The sequence below is a fragment of the Morone saxatilis genome, unplaced genomic scaffold (genome assembly GCF_004916995.1).
Source record: "Morone saxatilis isolate NCDOM2014 unplaced genomic scaffold, NCSU_SB_2.0 Contig23, whole genome shotgun sequence".
Taxonomy (NCBI): domain Eukaryota; kingdom Metazoa; phylum Chordata; class Actinopteri; family Moronidae; genus Morone; species Morone saxatilis.
This window is the reverse complement of record NW_023339796.1, coordinates 6,321,192-6,342,684: the sequence shown is the minus strand read 5'-3', so window position 1 is coordinate 6,342,684 and position 21,493 is coordinate 6,321,192. Positions and strand designations below refer to the sequence as shown.

The window sequence follows — 21,493 nt, the reverse complement described above, 5'->3', positions numbered from 1 at the left end:
AATTCTGCCCAGCAGCAGGTGCGGAGACAGACCACCATTGTTAAATATGACGACCACTATAAACACACTAATTATTTATAGGCAGAAGTAAGACAGCAGTGAGGTCGTCTGGCCAGACATAAACTTGTGCAGGTGAATTTGCATTTTGGTTTCACTTTGAAAAACTGCCTTCATTTTCTGCAGATGATGAATGAACAGTAATTAAACTTTAGTATATATGAAAATTACTTTTTGCCAAATGGATAATTAGTATAAATATTGTTTTGCTCTTTTGATTTAGTCTCAGTTTGTGTTCTTTTTTTCTGTTCTGCCTGCTACAGGGTCATCCAGGTCTAATTGGTTTGATTGGACCTCCTGGTGAGCCCGGAGAGAAGGGAGACAGAGGTTTGCCTGGACCTCAGGGTACTGCAGGTGGCAAGGGTGATGCTGTGAGTCAGTCTCTCTGTGCTATGCTATGTGCTATGCTCTCCACTTGCTCCACAATGTAAATCTCATAAAGTCATAGCTGCATAAATGTATGTGTCACTATATATATGTCACTATATAGTCATAGGAAAGAGAATGTGAAACTTATAAACTTTTTATTTTATGACAGATACAATATATTGTCATATTACTATAAGTAGGGCGGGGTGGTCGGGGTGTAATTTTTAATCGACATTAAGTGCAATATCAATTTCTGGTGTCCAAATAATTGATACTTAGATCATTTCAACGAAAAAGTAAAAGCAGAACCCAGTTCATTGCACTGAATGTCAGTTTGATTATTCTATATGTAATTTTGCATTCATTTGCCACATTGTGCTACATATCTATATTGTAAAAATACTTATATATCAACCAACATTTCAACCTTATCTCCCAGGCATAACTGCCAGAGATTTTGGACAAATACATCCATCAAAAGTCATATCTTAAATGAGACATCTATTAAATGAATTCAGACTGATTTCATCTGTTTTCTTTTCTAAGGGTCTGGGTGGTTCCCAAGGTCCTCTCGGCCCTCCTGGTCCCCCTGGTATTTCTGTAAGTTCCATTTCTTATTGATCAAACATGTATTTTTCCACTGTGTTACATCATGACTCTTGCTCATCACATATTATATTATTCCTTTTTCAACAGGGCCCTCAAGGACAAAAAGGTTCCAAGGGATCAACTGTAAGTTGTGCTTTCATTATTTTATCATTTTGATGCCATTCTTTGCCCATTATGAGGTTCTCCTTAATAATGTCTATGATACCTTGTTGTCTGTCAGGGTTCAGCCGGTCAGAAGGGAGACACCGGACTGATTGGACCACCTGGACCACCTGTAAGTTTGATAGATCTACCAAAGCATTATTGTTATACACATTATACTCTAAGAGAAAACTATAACATAATGATTAAGTAATACTGTACTCACTAGAGTTAAAACAATTAGTTAATTAATTGTCTGTCAGAAAATGAAGCATCAACTGTTATGATTATATAAAATGATACAATAATTAGATAACATTTCTAAAGGCTGTTTTTCCTACTATTTTTGACTAAACATTTCATTTTAAAAATACCTGGCAGATTTAACCAAAATGTTAATAATCGATTCAGATCTAGTACTGATCATGTAGACTTTTCTATCCTGGGAAGGCTGTACATTCTTTGGAAACCATTAACCTCCGTGTTGCAGGGTCCACCTGGTGATATCATCCAGCCGCTGCCCATCCAGCAGTCCGCCAGAAAGACCAGGCGGCAGGCTGAGATGCAGGGAGACGCGGCGATGGCAGATTACGGCGTGGATGGCGTGGGCATGGAGGGAATGGAGGATGTCTTCGGATCCCTCAACAACCTCAAACAGGACATCGAGCGCATGAAGTTCCCCATGGGCACCCAAGACAATCCTGCCAGGACTTGCAACGACCTGCACCTCAGCCAGCCTGACTACCCAGATGGTAGGATGGGGACGGTGTTTATAGTAGTATTACCAATGCGACAGAATTCATCAATGGTAGAATTTAGTCTACAGGTGTTGTAGTAACAAACGTAAAAAAACGCAGTGATGGTCAGTGTTAAAACCTTTATTCTACAATTTGCATCAATAGGAACCAAGAGTGTAATTCCCAAAGGTATCATTTCTTCCCCCTACTTGTATGGTTTTAGTTGGATTTACTCTTTAGAATCTCTACAAACAGAATCCTCTTACTGTACAGCTGTCAAAATCCTGAAGAAAGAGAGGAGTTGATAAAAATGTTGTTGATAAAAATGTTGACATATTCAGCTTCAATAAGTACCATGAGCTCACAGCAATTAAGCTTTATAAGCAGCAGCAGCAGGTGATTTTGAAGTATTTTTTGTGCCCTGAGTTTCACCTCTCAGGCTACTTACAGGCTGTTATGTGTCTGGAGGTTGGTGGGGCTGCGTGAAAGAAAGACTGCAGGCACAGCTCAGGTTGTAAAGTGTCAGGGCTCTATAAGGGAAACTAATTATTTAATAACATTTAAAAATGTTTGTTATTGAAACCAATTTCTGTTATGTTAGATTGCTAGATTGATATGAATGTATATAAATACAGGAATTTACGTGTCTCTGTCTTTTAAAAACCAAAGTAAGGTCAACAATTATTTTCAGCGTTGATTAATCTGTAGATTATTTTCTCGATTAATAGCTTACTTGTTTGATTTATAAAACAATAATAACAAAAATGATAAAAACAGTTACTTCAACACTATCCTAGACCAGAAGGTGACATGATATATTAATTTTCTATCATTTCAGTCCAAAAAATAAGTTAATTCTCACTTTTTAATACCTGGAACTATTAAATGTTTTTAATTTTTGCTTGAAAAATGATGAATTGATTTTGCAGTTGCAGCTCTGAACCAAACCCACACTTTTGGTTTCCCTGTAGACATTCTGTAAGTGTAGCAATCTTGCCCAGGTTAAACATTAAATAACAGCAACAGTATTTAAGGCCAAAGCTGTGCTTCATACCACTGCCCTGGCTCTGTCTCATGGTTGTGTTTGTCTCTCCCAGGTGAATACTGGATTGATCCAAACCAGGGCTGCATAGGAGACTCCATCCAAGTGTTCTGTAACTTCACAGCAGGCGGAGAAACGTGCATCTACCCAGATAAGAAATCCACAGGAGTAAGTAAAGGGCAAATGTTAACATCTATTAACATCAGACAAGATTCAAACGGTGTTTTATGGTTTAAAGACATGTGATTATGGTCCAATTTTAATGCAGTTGCAAATGATCCAGTAAACATGGGTTATTCAGTGAGGTTAAAAAAGCATGTAGGAACTATTTGCAGCTAATTAACAAAGATCTGTGTACAGCTATTGCAACAGTGACATGTTTTAAACTTCTCTAATTGTCATTTTTGTTTATTATAGGTCAGAATATCCAACTGGCCCAAGGAGGCTCCTGGTTCATGGTTCAGTGAATTTAAACGTGGCAAAATTGTGAGTCAATAGACATGGCTTTTTATTTACTTATTTTCTTTTCTATTACCTCCCAGTAGACGTTCACATCCTTTTTAGATCGGCTTTTTTATTTTGTTTGTCTCATTTACAGCAACTGTTTTCCACCAATCTCTTTCTTTCCCTCCCTTCTTTCTCTCCCTTCTTTTTCCATGAAACTTTTCCTCTCTCCCCTTCTCATTCCCGTTGTTTTTCTCCCCATCTCTCTGCCCACAGTTGAACTACAATGACTTGGGAGAAAACACCATCAACACAGTGCAGATGACCTTCCTGAAGCTGCTGAGCTCCTCAGCTCGGCAGAACTTCACCTACATTTGCCATCAGTCTGTGGCCTGGTATGACGCCAAGGCTGACAGCTATGATAAGGCGCTGCGCTTCCTCGGCTCCAACGATGAGGAGATGTCTTACGACAATAATCCCTTCATCAAGACGCTGATAGACGGCTGTGCGGTAAACACTCATTTCCTAACTTTCATTTTGCAATTAAACTTTTTTTCCAAATCCAATAAAATCCCATTAATCCTCACAAATATGTAGACTGTTGCAGAAACATTTCATACAACAGTGTTTATACAGGTACAGACCAGAAGACTCAACGGTTCAAATGTAGAATTTGGTTAAGAACAAATCTGCAGCTCCTGATTGATTTTTATTTATAGTGTTTAATGGTTTGTAATTAACGTGAAAAGAGCGGAAATGATTAGATGATTAACCGATTAGTTGATTGACATAAAATTAACTGGTTCCAGCTTCTCAAATTTGAATATTTGCTGTATTTCTTAGTTTTTTTATTAGATTAAATGGAATATCTTTCGTTTTTTTGACTCTTCATCAGACGAAACAAGCAATTGAAGATGTTACCATGGGCTGCGAGGGGCACTGTATGATATTTTATGGGTCAAATAATTAGTTGATTAATTAAGAACATAATCTGTAAATTAGTCACTAATTAATTAATCATTAGTTGCAGCCCTAGTGGTCTAAGTCTACGGCATATAGTTTTTACTGATTTTATAGCAATTGAGAAATTTTCAGACATACACCTTCTTTAAATTATTTAAATCAATTCTGTGGTCCCCTTTAAGCTAAGAATAGAATATTATATTATGTGTCCATCATTCATCTATTTTCTATTCCTCCGTTTTCAAGATGATGAGGACCCCCTAAGTCTTCTTGTTTGCCCTTTGTGTTTGCAGGTGAAGCAGGGTTATTCAAAGACGGTGATGGAGATCAACACTCCCCGCATCGACCAGTTGCCCATCATTGACGTCATGCTGAATGACTTTGGGGAATCCAACCAGAGGTTTGGCTTCGAGGTCGGCCCCGTCTGTTTCCTCGGCTAGACACGCCCCTACTCCCCGCTGAAGGACAGGGTCAGAGGGTACATATTAACACCCACATGCTGAGATCCGACAACCTTTACCTTCTCTCCCCGCGAAGCAAAAACCTGTGTTTTCTTTTGTTGCCGAGAAGATCCACTCAAGCCCGGAGAAGAAGAGTGCCCCTAGGCCCTGTCATGAAAGCGCTGACCAGGGGAAACTACTCCTCGCCCTTGTAGGGCCAGAATCACATGACTTTAACTTACATGTAGTAATGGGAGTGACATCAGGAAAAGGACATTTGATGCCGTGGCGGACAGTGGCGCACTTTCAGCAACAGAGAGAGGATCCACTCACCCCAAGCCCCACCCTCCCTTGTCCTTCCCCTCCCACCACGCCTCCCTCTCTGGATGCTCCAGGTGCTGCTCTGAATACAACCACAGAGGTGCTTTTGTGCAGAATCACAAAACACTCAAGGTGCTACAAAAAAGTGCTTTTTGATAAAACTGTAATTATTATTATTATTTTGTACAATATTGTTCCTTTCCGAATCCACTCTAAAAACTTGCATGTGCCCCAGCTCTTGGAGTTTAAATACCTATTTGGTAAACTATATAGAAATAAATTCAATGAATATATTTGACATGTTTAAAAGCAAATTTGCAAAGAAATATAATGTCATTTGAAAACAAATTTGTAAGTATACAATAATCCTTTTGTAAATAAACTTTCAATATTTGAATTTTATGAGAGCAAACTAAACTGCAACATCACATCTGACTAAACACATTTTGTCTTTTTTCATCAGTTGGTATGGCCATCAGGATATTAAGTCATAATAAAATGAGATAGTAATATAAATATTGTAAGAAAGGGCTTATTCTTCCAAACTTAAGAATGAAAACTTACCCAGATGTTATACTGTACCTCAGTTTCTTTTAAAAATATGGACATATTTGGCTCTTCAATCATGTTTATTTCTTGATAATACAATCGAGTGTGAACATTATTTGTGGTGGCTAACTTACTTAGAAAAAACTATTTTGTGTTTGTTAAATAGTTTTTTTTATTTCATAAAAAGGTCCTTGTCAATTTTCTTCTTTGTAACAATGAAAAAATGTTTTCTTGTGCCTTGAATTGTTCATTCAAAAATATTAAAACTGGATTCTGAAAAATGTCGGGTTGAATGTCTGTATTGTTGGCTATTTGAGTGCAGAAAGGATTAGTGCTCTTTTTGTGATTCTGTGCTGCCTTATAAATATTACCTTCCTTCGCCATGATAATTTAAGATTAGAAGGATTAGTGGTTCCAAGTGTTTGGGTTCATGTGATTGATTCTGCTGAGCCTAGCCGCTGTGATCTCTTCCAGTTTCTTTCTCTGACTCAGATTTGACTTTGATCAAGATCTGTTTGCATCTCCATCTCTTTAGCTTAAAGCTATGATAGCATAGACTTCAGCGCCGCTTTCAAACCTGTGTAATTGCAGTATGTTTACAACCTATGTACAACTGAAATAAATGTTTGGTGCTTTTGCAAATGCACACTGCAATCGTTTGCATTCACTTACAGATTATAATAATAATTATTTATAGCAAATTGAGTCCATTGGACCAGTGTATTGAGCAAAAATGCATGGTCGCACAATGCAAGCCTGCTGTGATCTTACTGCCAACACTGCATGACAACAACTCTCCCCAGGCTGATTCTTGCACCACTGCCTTTTGAAGAAAATACAGTATAGTGAAAATATTTGATTATACCCCCCTTGCCTCAAATATGCCCCCTTTTTTTAGCCAGTTATCATGTATTGCTGATGTTCTGTTGCAGGTTCTGAGTGACAACAGTCAAAAACTCAGTGCTGTCACCCATTTAGTTCAATTCAAAGCACAACAACTACCAAACCTTTCACTTTTCAGAGACAGCACCGATCAATCTATATACATCAAACGACATGCTGTTTCATTCAGTTCACTTCAGTTACATATTACACAGAGACGGCTGTGTGTACAGTTCTCTCTGTTTTGTGTGATTTCTTGATTCCCATTCTTTACAGTGAAATGAATTGCTTGCAATTATGCATCACATAATTTAGTACATAATCACACTACAGAATGTAGACATAATAATAGCTCACAGAGCATGTTTCTGTGCTGCTAAAGAGTCCGCAGCAAATTCAAATTGACAGTAATTATCTTTTCTTCACAGGGAGTTTGTCATTTTAGCGGTGGCGAGTGTGAAGGTACAGATTACGTTTATGATAATAAAGGATGTTGGCTGTGGGATAGAGTTCACAAAATAGATTTTAGGCAGCAGTAAGCGTTATTTTTCATCACTTCAAAAACGGTAACAAATCTGGTGTTTCTTGTGTATGCAGTGAGGGTAAATGTTATATGATACTTTTTTTTTAGTTTTAGAGTTAGGATTTAGTGTTAGATTACAGGCAAATCTTTAAAATGATCTCATCATTTAGGTGTTTGTAATTGGTAAGGAAACATTAACATCGTTCCAATTTTTCCAGCTACAGAAGATGTTGGCTTTAAAACCCTCTTTTGACCTATTTATGACTACAATGCTATAGCTATAACAACACAAATACCCCTGATGATAAAAAGACTTCTCTCAGAAACAATCTCTAAATGTTTTTGGCCATTGTTTAATCTACGCTGTGACAACTCCATAAACATGTTATGGCAGGCTTTATGTGCAGTAATAAAGTGTTATCACAGCATCAAAAGTAACAACATGCCGTTGCCTGCCATTAAAGCCGCACTCCACTCAAAAATAGGTTTTTCTTCTTGTATAGCCGGATGTTTAAGCTTCACTGTGCAGAGTGACGTATGTGCAGAGTTTGACATAACCCTAACCCATGTCTAGAGGGGATCTTTAAGTATTTATGTCCCCTGGACTAATGTAAAGTTGTCAGGACAGAGATCATGGCTATTGTCAACAGGCATACATGAAGTTTAAATTGTGTTTATGGTGTTTTATGCAGTATTATGGCACCCTTTTACATACAAATAAAAAAAAAAGATTAAAAAAAAAATAAAGATTCTACTATATAGGTCTGCTGGTTTCAACTCACCTGGTTAGAATTTCACTTTCTGGCCAATCTTTGATATATATGGGAGACCTTGGTTGTAGCTGACACAGCACAGAATCACAAAAGCCAATATGCTCCAAAAAATCTTTGCAGTAAAAAAACATACAAATCTAGATCACATAAACAAACCTCTATCTCACAGCCTCGTCATCTTCCATGTCTCAGCAATGTTTTCAGTCTACGTACAAGAAAAACAATTTTACTTTCGTGAGGTCTGTTTTGTTTTGGCTTTGTGCACAAAACTGTTTTTCCTTCTGCTGTGTGAATCGTTGCATCTGTTAGCAAAGCTCTGTGTGTACTTCGTAAAGCTGAACACTGTCATCATGTTTTGGTCAGCAGAAGCACATATGGTGATGACTAATCATTAGATCTGTGTGCATGAAAATTTTTCTCGGGCTGATGGCCAGTCATCTTTTTTTCCCATGTTTTTTGAATTAATACAGGGCCACCTGTTTTTCATCTTTGAAGGGAAAACAACATGTTTTGCTGTTAGGTAAAAATGGCTGCAGAATCAAAACGGAGATGAAAATAAGGCTGCGCTCCAACAATAGGATGTTGCTGGGGTAAAGGGCTGCTTGCTTACTCTAATCTTTCCCACTCCAAACCAATGCCTAAACCCAGCTAGTCACAGCCGATCTGTTGGGACGCCCACTTTGGTCAACATGCCTAAAATATTTTGTCCAAACTCCAGGCCTGCCGTGGGCTGCAGTCACATCTGATGAGAGGCAGTTACAAAGAAAGGAGAAAAGAGGGGAGAAGATTTATTTTTTTGTCTATACCACAGAACTGTTAAATTCTCTCTCCACTATTCTTACAGATTTTCTCTACCCATTTAATCCTTTCCAGGGTCATGAAGGGCTGGACCTTACCCCAGCATGAATTAAGCCAGAGGACAAGAAAGCACCCTGGAAAGTTTCCACTCTGTCTGAGGGCTAATATGGGGAGACAGACAATCACGTATAAGGCAGTAAGACAATTCAGGGTCTCTGTTTCATCTCACGGGGGGTAAATTGAAAGAAACAGTAAAAGCCCCAAAAAACACGTAAAAAAAACAAAAGGTAGACTGTGCCACCTCAGCACACTTAATTGTACAGTGGTTTTACTTCATCTCCCCTAAAAAAAATCTAAATATTTAAGAAGCCATTTCTTTACTTTCCTGTATTATATATAGAATATATAAAACACAACCATTATCGTAAATTGTGTCTCTTCACCTATTAAACCAATATGGTCCCCTTTAAGCTAAGAAACTTTATTTGATATAACTTAACGGAACATCAATTTGTCAATGCACTTTTCAACTTTTAGAATAGAGGGAAAAAACTGCAATTTAGTAATTACCAATGTCACATTAACTGAAAACCAAAGGGTACTTAGTTTAACCTAAACCAAAAACTTATAGCTAAACTGACCCAAGATCTTTACTTTAACACTGAAAATCTTACTGTGTGGACCATTGGTTTAAATATTTGAACAGATGGGAGCAAAATCTGGAAAGCTTAATTGAAATCAAGGCATTTATCCTCTAACTGTTCCAGCCGAACTGCTCAGTGACCAAGTGTCTAAAACGTATGTTGCACTGGAAAGATATTGTAAAAGTTTGTAACTGATGCAAAAGACCAAAAAAGAACAAGTGTACAGCTTTCTGGATAAAGGAAGATGGAGCTGACTTGTTTAAAATAGCCAACACCATGTAATTTTCAGCTATTTAAAGAGGAACACTAGAAACAGCCTGTATTGACTGAAGTCTCTTTTGTAGCAAGATAATTGCGTGTTCTCTCTGTTGATATTTTCTTGACAGACAGAATTCCTACAGACACAATGCATCTGCTGTGTTTACAGCATTAACATTTTTCAGTAGCCTATTGATTTTTTTGCGCTACTTCAGTAAGTATATTGTTTGTTGCAATTATGAGAGTGTATTTGAACTGCAAAAGATACCCAGTGCTCATCATGTGTCATAACCAATTTGAACTGGATTCACAAAAGCAAGTAGCAGCCACTATTATTGCTGGAGAGAAGCTCATCAGGAATGCAGGTCATGGCTTATGAAAAACCCTTTGTTCAAGTACGCCAAGAAACTTCTGTCTTCTTCTCCTGTCAGAGGCACTCCTTGAGTTTAAGTATTCCCTGTTCAAACAGATTCACTGGGAAACACTCCAACAGTACTGTGCTTCATTGCCCAACCCATCACCTCATCCCAACCTGCTGAAGACTTCTGATCTGGAGAGGGCCCGGAGACACCCCTTACTCCTCAGGTCTCCAGCTTATACTAGCTGTGCTCTTACATTAACATTACCTGATGTGCTCAGAGAAGGCTGAAAAAGCTGACCGCCTCACCCACCTCATGTCTAAAACAAAATGTGTGCCCCAGTTCACCTAACCTGACAGCGCTTCTTATCCTCTTGTCTCCTTTGCTGCTTTTCCACTGTCCAAACAAAGACGAGAAGAACAATCCGTCTATTTTCCTTAGAAAAGGGGAAACGTTGATTGGCATACCAAAGTGAAAAGGCTTCCCACTATGATGAAGGTGACTCCTGCAGTCAAGGACATGCTCTTGCTGCAGCCTGCGTGTCCATCCTCTAGGGGAAGGTCTGGACGGAAATCAAATAGAAGACATGGCTTGGGCTCAAGTCAAGAGCTCCTTATGTACCATATATATTAAATAAATGTTCAAGTCGATCTATACCAATCAAGAATTTTGTTAGCAAGAGAGATTTCCATTTGAAAAGGTGATATCTGTTATTACCAAATGAGTTTTGGCAAAATATCTAAACCAATGACACATTTTTTAACACTTTTAGTCAATGCAATGTTAGAGGTTTTATAAACAGAAGTTAGGATACTGACGTTTTCTTTTGCTATGTTTCTTCTCAAATGGTTCTGTGGTATTTTCAAAGTCCTTTCTTCAAATGCTTCAGAAAACATTCTTGAACAACTGTGGAAGGACAAGTTAGATAAAAGTCAAACAAAAGTAGTCTGAAGCACCTTTTTTCAAAACTTATTTCCAGTCTTACTTCAAAGCAACAAACGTCTCGTTTATGTTCAGGCAAGAATTTGCCAGTGGTCTCTTATAAATCTCAGCTGAAGTTAAACAGCTTGAGCACGAAAGCTGAGTAAACAGCCGTGTGTCTTCTACTCCTGCACAATCTATGAACTCTTATTTGTATGCATAATGAGCACTCCACAAATTATTTAATGCCTCGTATCAATTATTTTAAGCACTGAAAATAGTGTGTCATATGAGAGTATGTGACTAATGGCTTTGGCCAGAGAGGAATATTATAACAGCGCTACGCCACAGAATGCTTAGTGTCATTTGTTTCAGTAATATAAAAGATTTTACATTCCTGTATGGTAATGAGATCTTGGAAATCAGGTTTAAAGGGGTCATTCACTCAAAATACAAATTTTTTATTTTTTTTTTACTTACCTCTCATGTTATCTTGCCATGCAGTTTTGGTTTAATTTGTCAAGGTTTTGAGGTATCCATTAGAGATTTCAGCATGCACATATCCCATTACAATGAAATTGAATTGCAAATTGGATTTTTGTTTGAAGTGAAGTATTTCATTAAAAATGTTTGCAACCAGTCTCTGTCCACTCTTACTCTGGATTAGATATATATGTATGCATATATGTGTGTGTGTGTGTGTTGATATATAAAAGCCTATTTCTGCCCGGAAAAGAATACAATTGTCACTATTACACTATTAATATTACAAAAGTTTTCAAGGTAGAGAATGACCTTTCATAAAATGGATGCAATGTTCAAAGGAATGATAAAATTATAACTTCATTAATTCAATTCATATTCTGCATTCTAGAAAAATTAAACGATAATTTAATTTACCAACTAATCATGATGAGTTTGCTTATTCTGTCTTTAAATGATGAATTCATTTTCAAAAATCTTTTGAATACATATATACGATTTTTTCTTATTTAATGTATGTGTCTGCCAATCATATACCATCTCACAATTTATCTGTTTCCTGGTTTAAGATTAAGTTCAATTTCATGATTGCTTTAAAGGGCCAGTGTGTAGGATTTAGTGACATCTACCGGAGAAGTTGCAGTATCCAACCAACTGAAGGAGAAATTATAGTGGCCGTGAAACTCAGTGTTTGTCCATTCTGGGCTACTGTAGAAACATTGTTATTATTATTATTATTATTATTATTAGTAGTAGTAGTAGTAGTATTTCTTATTATTATTATACACTAATAAAAACATATCTGTGAATATTATATTCCATTTTGCCAATAGATCCTTATAAATGTTACACACTGCCCCTTTACTTTAAAGATGCACAAGCAGCATGCTGCCTAAAACCTAAATGAAACTCAGCAGGAGCTCTGATTGGCCAGACTCGTCTGAGCTCCAGCTGTAAAACTTTTGACTTTATAAGCCAAAATGTTGACTTATCTCTTATTTTGATTTAGAAAGTCCACATGTTGATCATATTTTTTTATTTAATCACGCCTAACTTTTTTTTTTTCTCGGCACAATTGGGCTTCCGTATAATTCCAGTGAGGCGAGCTAGAAAATGTTTTGGGGTTTTAACCTTTAATTTCACATCTGCACTAAAACACTAAAGTAGCAAACAATAATGTCTTGCCAGTATGTAAAAGTAAATAGGCTATATGTTGATATCATAGTCTCCTCTCTATCTCTCTCTCTCTCTCTCTCTCTCTCTCCATCTCTTTGCGCGTGCACTGGGGCACAGAAACGCAGCAGCAGCAGCAGCTCTGATCTCTCGTCCTCTATCTCCTGTTTTCTGTTGAATACTGCCAGCTGCAACTTTTGTCGCCGCACAGCTGCCGGTGGTTCCTCCTCACACACACACACACACACACACACACACAACAAGCTGGATTCATTAAAAGTCGAGAGAGGCAGCTGGATGATGTCATATCCGTGAAGAAGGGTCCCTACAACCGAAACGCACCGAGGATTGTCGCTGCATGCAAGCCCACAAACTTTTTTCTCCCCTCCTTGCAGTGACGAGGTTTCTCCCCGCTGCCCACATGGCGTGCGTAACGGGGACGAGTGGATGGATGTGCCCCCCTCCTCCCCAGGAAGCCACGGTTTCTACCAGCGCTTAGTGGACGAGGTGGCGAGAGCCCCGCGGGCAGAAACTCACGTGAAAATTGTTGTTCCCGTAGCGGAGGAGGCGGAGGAGGGAAACAGTGCAGCAGCCGGCAGAATGTGGTCGCTGTCCGTGGTCCTTAACCCGCTGCTGTTCCTGCTGCTGTTTGGATACTGCCCTTCAGTGGTGAGTTCACTGCCTTGTCGTTTGTCTGTTAGAAGGATAGAATAAACTTCAACACGAGCTAAAGTGTGTAATGTTTTTAAAGTTCTGTTGACTGGGGATGTTTTTTATTAGGGTGGAGCACTGCACAATCTTGAATCGGTGAATGAGCAACAACAGAGACATGAGTCATTTCAGTTTGGAGGCATTATTTGCTGGAATGCTTGTTTTCCAGCAGCCTGGACTCCCAGCATTGGCAGCAATTAACACCAATATGTGTGGGGGAAATGTTTGGAAAGAAAAAAAAAAATCAGAAATAAAAAAAAAATACTGAATTGAAAGTGGTGGCTGAGGAAGAGGCATCCTCGCAGCACTCATGTTTATTGCCTACATCAACCACATAGCAGTGCTATTGATCCTGGAGACTTGCCAGGCATATAACTCACTTTTAAGGGAGAGTTCAATCATTGTAAAAAAAATAAATAAATAAATAAAAACATTGCTGCTGTGAATTATATCCAAATCCCCTCCCCGACAGAAGAACTGCACTAAACATCTTGATACAGGCATATTCTCTCCCTCTCTCCCACTGTGTGAAACTGACTTTAACTGAAATGATTCATTAATGTTTGATGCAGTTTTAGCAACACAATTGCTTGTTCTCTCAATTGATATACCTGCCTTATTTTATGTTTTTTTTTTTTCTTTTAAATGTGATGTGATTCATCCTGCCTAGTTTAAGCTTTCCAAAATGGGAATGCATTTGGGAGCATTATCGCAAATTAGGAGGAGCAGCTTGCAGATCACCAAGCCATTTGGACAAGAACAATGGTCGATTAGGTTCATCCCACCCATGCAGAGTACAATCCCTGTGCCAGTGTCTTGATTGCAAAGCAGTGTCCTCACAGACTATATCACCTTGCCATGATTGAAAGTGGTGTGCAGCATTAATGTTTCTCATTTGTTCACAAAAACAGGAAATGTTTACAGGCTAAGTCGATACTCGGAACTGTGCAGATATCTGTCAGAAAGTCTAAATAAACTGTGGAAAACAAAAGAGGAAGCAGCTGTCTGATATATTTAATGAGAGAAAAACTCTTTGTGTGCAGAGTTCCTCACAAATAAAAAGCCAAGTTGGAGAGTGCATCTGGCTTGGCTGAGCTACAGATTCATTTTAATATGAGGAAATGTGAGAGTGAGAAGAGGGGAGAGGATGTGCGTCACTCAAGAGACAGAGGAGAAAGACCGTTTTAACAGATTAGTGAAACTTGCTTCTTTTTTGGAGCCTTTCAAAGCAGAATAAGGAAAAGAAGAGGGTGTTTTTTTTTCTTCCTCTTTTATCCCATTCAGCTATGATGCCATGAAAGAGAGGCAGATTCCAGCTACAGTCATGGTGCATCAAGCCATCCAGTATCTCTAATAATTTCTTAGACTACTACACTGTACCACACATGACCAGCAGATATCTCAGTGCAATGCCATTTGAACTGCTGCTGCTTTTTTGAGTAATTTTCATGAAATCCACATTTTGCATTAGAGTTCAGGCGACAAGGTGAGATTATTATATTCTACTTGCATTGCTTTTATCTAATAATCATATCAGGAACAACTTAACATCAGGGCATCAATAGAATACGCTTTAATTCCTAGATCACAAACTTTACCAGGAACCAATATCGAAGTGGGCAAAGATCAGGGCTGTAGTGCTTTGATAATACCTGAAACAATTTCTTACAATCTGATAACAACAACATAAGAGAGTTGTGCTGGGGAAAAGAATGAAAACTCAGGAGATTGATAGCAAAGAGGGTTATTTTTTAAATTTTTTTGACTTCAAGATAAGAAAGCGAAAATAGATGTGGCAGAGAAGTCCAATGTTTAAAATAGTCATAAAATAACATAACATAATTTCTGCATTGCAAAACATAAATTCAGTGTTTGAGCAGCCATTTAATTCTTAAAACACATGACTTTGTAAGGCACTAATTTTAATTTTATACACAAAAAGCAGTCTCTTAGCAGGTGAAGATGATGAGTCAAAGACTGAGCTTTCTCCTTGGCGTGACGTCTTTGCCTGCTCAGAGGAGACATGATCTTTCATGGCTGTTTCCAAGCGGTCTTTAAACTGTTCAGGCTGACAAGGAAGGATGAATGGGAGAAGGAAAGCATGTCGGCACTATGAAAACAGGGCACTTAACTTTTCTATCCACGAGCATCAAAAGGCTGGCGGATGCCAAAGCTCACATGTTTCACATGTTATTTTCCAGCCAGATTGCGTTTTAGAATGTAAAACACTATCCAAATAATTGTTGGTTGTCTGCCAAAGACACTGGTAGTGCAGACAAATTTACCATCCGCAGTCAAAGGTTGCCAGTATTTGGCTGGAGGCTTGTGTTAATTTCCCATGCTGACAGTAAACAGCAGTATTGTTCAAATAGGGATGCTGTTTGTGTGTCTGATAGCTATCAACTTTTCCAGCACTTCAGGACACTGATCAATATTTGGAGCAAAACAAGTTTTTACTGTGTACACTCTTGACATTAGTTGATGGTGCTGCATTAAAATATGCTGCATTGGCTTATGATGCATAACTTTATGTTCTTTAAGCTTTAAACTCTAGAGCTGTGGAGCATATTGAATGTAATAAAGAATGGGAAAAGCTCCCACAAATCAGGTTTATCTGCGTCTCCCAGCAGGACTTTCAGTTAAGGCATTGGAAGGCCTGGTGAGGAGAAACAGAGGAATTTCAGCTCTTGGGTTATTCATCAAGGCCAGGAAACACTATTTATTGTTGGAGAGGAAATTCACTGGAGACCATATACTGTGGAGGACTATCTTACAGCAAAAGCACTTTAAGGCCAGACTTTTTATAAGTCAGTGGAATTGGTTGCTGTCAAAGCATTGGGGGCATAAGGCAGAAGAATGGATGACCCATGAGGAAAAAATATAAACACATAATAGCAGTGTGCTGCAATTTCATGATAGTGATATCATCTGTGTTGAATTTATTTAGTGTGTCTGTCTGTGGATGTGTGGGCTGTGTATTTATGACTGTGCCTGTGTTTCTGTATGCAGACCATCCGGCCAAAGGAGGGGTGGCAGGTGTACAGCTCAGCTCAGGATGCAGATGGGCGTTGTATCTGCACAGTGGTGGCACCTGAACAGAATCTGTGCTCCAGAGATGCCAAAGGCAGACAGCTCCGCCAGCTCCTGGAGAAGGTATGCGCACACAGCCACACACATTTCGGTTTACTTGACAATGCACTCTCCAGCACACAGTTTTACTGTAAGCAACCAGAACACCTACATTCATAGACATATAACATTGATTTCTATCGGTATTCATGCTTCATTGTTGCCCTAATCCTCTGGGAGATTGTAACAGCCAGGTCCATAACCCTATTTTCCACTCTTGCTTATATTACATGGATGACATCAACTGCATGGTTGCTTGTAAAAGACAAGAACACTCTCCATCTCACCTTAACAGAAATGGAGTACCGCCGTTTTTTTGTTTGTTTTTTTTGCAACAAACCATTCGAGGCTCTTGTGAAGGTTTTGAGTATTATCAGGCTTTAAGCATCTGATTAGGAATGTTATTTCTGTTGGAAAGTGGACTATTATCTGAAAATCAGCTTTTCAAGATTTTGTGTTATTTATTTCTACTACCATGGATTTTTAGTAAATAAAAGTGTGTGGTTTGAATTGCCAACATCATGAACTGAAGTAGAAACATAATTTCCAAATGAAATAGTTTTTTTTCCCCCTTGAGAGTAGTGATTTAACGAATTAGCATTGAACAAACAAACAAACAAACAAATAGCAAAGCACCGGAGTCACTTTCCTCAATTAAGATGCCATATAAGGAAACATTTCTCTAGCCTACATTTTAATGTTGCATGCCAAAGGGTGTTCTCTGTCATTCACTAGGGCCTTTGACACTAATGTACTAAGCTGCCTAAGGGCTTCAGTGAGGCCATTTCAGGATCCCTCTACCAGAGCCAGAAAAGTATGTGGAACACAATGTATGAGTGTTGCGCCACTTTGCTAGTGATGTGCTCCAGTAGTGTTGGTTGGTTACAATTAGAGCCAAAGAGAGAAGACAGAAAAGACCACATTTCTTCTTGTTCACATGCCCCATAAACCCAGCGAGCTTTTGTTAAACCAGACAGAGACACTGTAACGTTTCTGTGTCAAATATCTACTATGAAAAATGTTATAAAAGCTAGCAGATTCAGTAGTTTATCCATGACATTTAAAAACAGGCAGTTGGCTTTGAATTATAACTGATAAAGTGAAGTATATGCTTGAAAAACCAAGCAAGAATAGTCCCTTATCCATGTAAAATCCACCCAGAGCTCTATTCAGGTCACACATGGATGCTTAAAAGACAATCACATTGGAGGTCAAAATGTTGATTTGTTCCTTGGGAAGTTAGAGCATGGCAGGCTACTGAACGGCTGAACATGGAGGACATTTTAATCTCATGGTGGACGGAAAAATCAATGGCGCACTGTTTTCATTCTTTTCAAAAGGTGCAGAACATGTCGCAGTCAATCGAGGTGCTGAACCTGCGGACACAGAGGGACTTTCAGTATATCATGAGAATGGAGAGCCAGATCAAAGGACTCCGGTCAAAGTTCCGACAGATCGAATCGGACAGGAAGACGCTCGTCAACAAAAACTTTCAGGTATATTTTTGTTTGATGTTAAACTTTTTGAAAAACATCACAGGAATAGGCTGTGAAAGGATCTCCTCTCAAGTTACCTGAGAAGCATCTGAAATGATAAACTTTCATTCCTGATAAGATCAATACAGAAGCTACCACTGCCCGGCCAAGGACAAAATCGCCTTAAGAGCCAGACATGCTGTGAAAGCAGCATCCAGCATGGGTTCTTAAAGTTCATTTATCAGTGAGAGAGACAAGGTACTGATGGTTACATGAAACATTTCCATTATCCATTCATTACCCACTAGAAAACTGCATGTTGGCAAAGAGTGTTGTACTTTTTACAGCAGTGATCAATTACAATAGTTTTATTAACAACAGCAGTGTTGTTAAGTAACATAAACCCATCTGTTACATCATGTCGTACATATGCCTTCTTCTTCTTCCTGTCACAAACTTTAGAAGAACAGAAATGATTCCGGTTTTTTTTTCTAAATCTGTAATGAATTTACAAAATGACTATATCACAATTGATAAAGCTTAAAACATTTGAAATAGACCCCGACCAGACATCCCCTTGAAATTGTACAGAAATAATGACAAAATAGGGACAGCAATGTAAAGAAAGACACAAACAATAACACTAAACCAACAGCAGATAATAATAATTAATTTAATAAGAGACTAGTTTTAGAGATTCAGATTTTAATAGTGACTCCACTTCTGAACCCCACTGTAAAAAAAAGTTTTGATGCTATGGCACGTATCGCCAATTAAAATAATTCTTATGGAGAAGAACATTGTATTTTCAGAGAAGAAGAATGGATTTACACAGAGTTTGACATTTTATAATTGACACTGACATTACATAACAATAATAATCACAGCAATTACTATAGTAATTATTACTATTATCATCCATCAGTGAAATTTGTTTGGGTGTACAGCTTCTCCCTCCTCATTTCTGTATGCTCTTTCTCGTGATAAACTTTGCAAAAATAACAATTACAATTTTTATTTTTTTACATTAATAAAAAACAAATTATACCAACTTATAGGTGAAAGAAGAATCTCTATTTTGTGCCATAAAACCCCATGAAACAGATGCATTAGAAACAAACTGAACTCTCCTTGCCAGGATGAGATTAGTTAAGACAGGTATTTTGCAGTGGTGTATTCTTTGTGTTTTCTAGGAGCTGAAGGGAAAGATGGAGTCCCTGCAGCCGCTGATCCCTGTCCTGGAACAATACAAGACAGACGCCAAGCTCATCTCCCAGTTCAAAGAGGAGATCAGGAACCTGTCTGGTGTTTTGATGGGCATCCAGGAGGAAATGGGAGCCTACGACTATGAGGAGCTGCAACAGAGGGTCCTAAACCTGGAAAATCGGCTCCGCAACTGTATGAATAAACTCAGTACGTCCATCGCAGAAAAAGCTGATTCAGGCATGGTGACCACAGATTAGGCGACAGCAGAGGGATCATAGGCACATTTCTTGCAGCTAGCGGCAGATTGGCATTTTAGATACAGAGGAGGGAACTGAGTAGATCTGCTACCAGAGGCAGAAATAATGTTTGGCATGATTCTGTTTTCAGAGTCAAAGAAAAAAGCTTTGTACTCCTTCTGGTTCCTTCTTTGCCATTTGCAGTTTGGCTCCACCAATCCATGTTTAACTCATCTAATAAGATCAATTCTGTCTCCAGAGCAGCTTTGCCTCTGATAAAGGTTTGCATGACTAAACTCCAATTTGCCAACTGCCAGGTTATCAGCACTGATGGAGCCTGTCAAAGTGTCAATGTAAATAGCTAACATGTGAATGCTAATGGGATGTGGATGGAAATCTGTCTGCGCTTGAGATGATTACTTAAGCATTCATTGTGCATGAGCTTTGATTGATTAGCTAAAATAGCAGTTAAATACTTAATAGGGAACTTGCAAGCTTGCGTGCAAGTGATAGCTTACTGTCATTTGGCACAATTAAAGTGTCTGGGAAGATGAATTAAGCGCAGCTCAAGTACTTCAAATATTAAACCATGTGGGATAAATGTTAACCCAGCCCTGTCACAAAGCAAGGGGTTTTTACTAGTTGTTGTATTGTGGCAGTTTCTCTACCCTCTATAAAAGCAGAAAAGAGCATGTTGTAAGGTCCAGATGCTGAACACAGAAAGTCCAGATATAGAACTTTATTTCTTTTTTTTTTTTAAAGGAGCCAATACCAGATTTGAGCAATCCAGTGCTTTGTGATTTAGTCCAGTATCATCATCAAAACATTGGCTGTAGCTGCTGGTGCAGTTTGTGTTGTATTTGACCAGAGCTGTGTGTGATGTGTTCACAGCATGTGGCAAGCTAATGAAGATCACTGGGCCGCTGACAGTGAAAACTTCAGGGACCAGATTCGGAGCCTGGATGACCGACCCACAGGCATCTCCCAAAAACAACAGGGTGAGCCGAGTAAATGTGCTATGCTGTGTGTTTCAAGTCTTTGAAGCAACAGCGAGCGGTTTAATGATTTACATACAACTGCTTCCCTCCTGTTGTTCAGGGGGTATAGATGTCGTCATCACTCTCACTAAAACTTTGTTTTGTACACTTGACTGCTGGGATCAAACATAGAAGTTGATGTCGCTTGCTGGACATTTTGATGTGTTTGTTCCATGATGGGATTCTTTTAACACTTTCAACACTAACTGAGTTACTGGAAAAGTTTACACTTTATTTCCATGTGTTTTGCCACAGTTACTTCAGAAGCGTGTTTTACAAAATTGGTAAAAAGGAAAGCCTTCATATATGCCACAATATGGCTGAAGCTTTGTCAATTATCCACTGAGCACTAGACACAATAATGGCCTGCCGTTGAATTATGCAACACATACATTTCAAAATGAAAGAGCACAACAAACTATGAAAAACCAGCACACAAACAGTCACAGAATAGAGTCAGTGGAATGAGTACAGGGTCCCCTTATGTAGTTTTCATGTAAAGATACATGTTTTGTCTACATTCAGCTACATTGTGGGTATCCTTGAGGCCTAATGGCCTGGATGCAAGACCTATTTTTTGAATACAAAAAGACTGTCAAGGCCAAGTAACACTCTCTAGGATTGAAGTAAAAAAAAAAAAGAGAAAAGAACAGAAAAGAAAAAGCCAGCCTCAATATCAACATTAGGCTCTTAAACTCCACAAGGATGCTACAGCCTCGGCCAACATTAGTGTATCTCACAGGCTGTAGCGTGCTCAGTTTTAGCTAGAGTAAAGATACCGGTATCATATGAAATTAGATCACCTAAGGCATCCATTGACGTCAATCATGTCATGCTAGCTTAATGTTCAAAAGTTAGCCTAAATTTTGGCAAGGGGAAAACTGGCATGGCGTTTTTCAAAGGGGTCCCTTGTCTTCTCACCTCAAGGTATCTGAATGAAAATCAGTTCTAAAGTCATGCCCACTTTATTTTATTATTTTTTGCAGTATAAATGTGTTATTGTTGCCTATAATAAAAAAGATTATATTTGAATATTTCTGCATACTGGCGTCCCTAAACAGTTTTGGAAATGCATAAATTGTATATAAATGGAAGAGACTCTTGTGGATTCAGTGAGCCCAATTATAAGTGTTATGATGGTCCCAATAAACATAACAAAACATTATCACAGAATTCTGAGTAGAAAAACCTGATACACAGTGCTGAATTGCCT

At 38.5% G+C, this 21,493-nt stretch overlaps 2 protein-coding genes across 2 annotated transcripts in view; both read left to right on the top strand.

The window, feature by feature from the left end:
* The window catches only part of LOC118334375 (collagen alpha-1(XI) chain-like), an 81,696-nt gene extending 75,378 nt beyond the window's left edge, over positions 1–6,318 (top strand). Inside the window, exons 59-67 of the mRNA XM_035670277.1 lie at positions 321–428; positions 973–1,026; positions 1,123–1,158; positions 1,256–1,309; positions 1,667–1,928; positions 3,011–3,123; positions 3,373–3,441; positions 3,676–3,909; positions 4,656–6,318. Of these exons, the coding sequence (XP_035526170.1) occupies positions 321–428; positions 973–1,026; positions 1,123–1,158; positions 1,256–1,309; positions 1,667–1,928; positions 3,011–3,123; positions 3,373–3,441; positions 3,676–3,909; positions 4,656–4,802 (1,077 nt within the window). The 3' untranslated portion in view covers positions 4,803–6,318. The remainder of the gene's footprint in view (positions 1–320; positions 429–972; positions 1,027–1,122; positions 1,159–1,255; positions 1,310–1,666; positions 1,929–3,010; positions 3,124–3,372; positions 3,442–3,675; positions 3,910–4,655) is intronic.
* Positions 6,319–12,696: 6,378 nt separating this feature from the next.
* The window catches only part of LOC118334772 (noelin-3-like), an 11,152-nt gene continuing 2,355 nt past the window's right edge, over positions 12,697–21,493 (top strand). Inside the window, exons 1-5 of the mRNA XM_035670836.1 lie at positions 12,697–13,155; positions 16,207–16,350; positions 17,667–17,822; positions 18,995–19,214; positions 20,135–20,241. Coding sequence (XP_035526729.1) covers positions 12,934–13,155; positions 16,207–16,350; positions 17,667–17,822; positions 18,995–19,214; positions 20,135–20,241 — 849 coding nt within the window. The 5' untranslated portion in view covers positions 12,697–12,933. The remainder of the gene's footprint in view (positions 13,156–16,206; positions 16,351–17,666; positions 17,823–18,994; positions 19,215–20,134; positions 20,242–21,493) is intronic.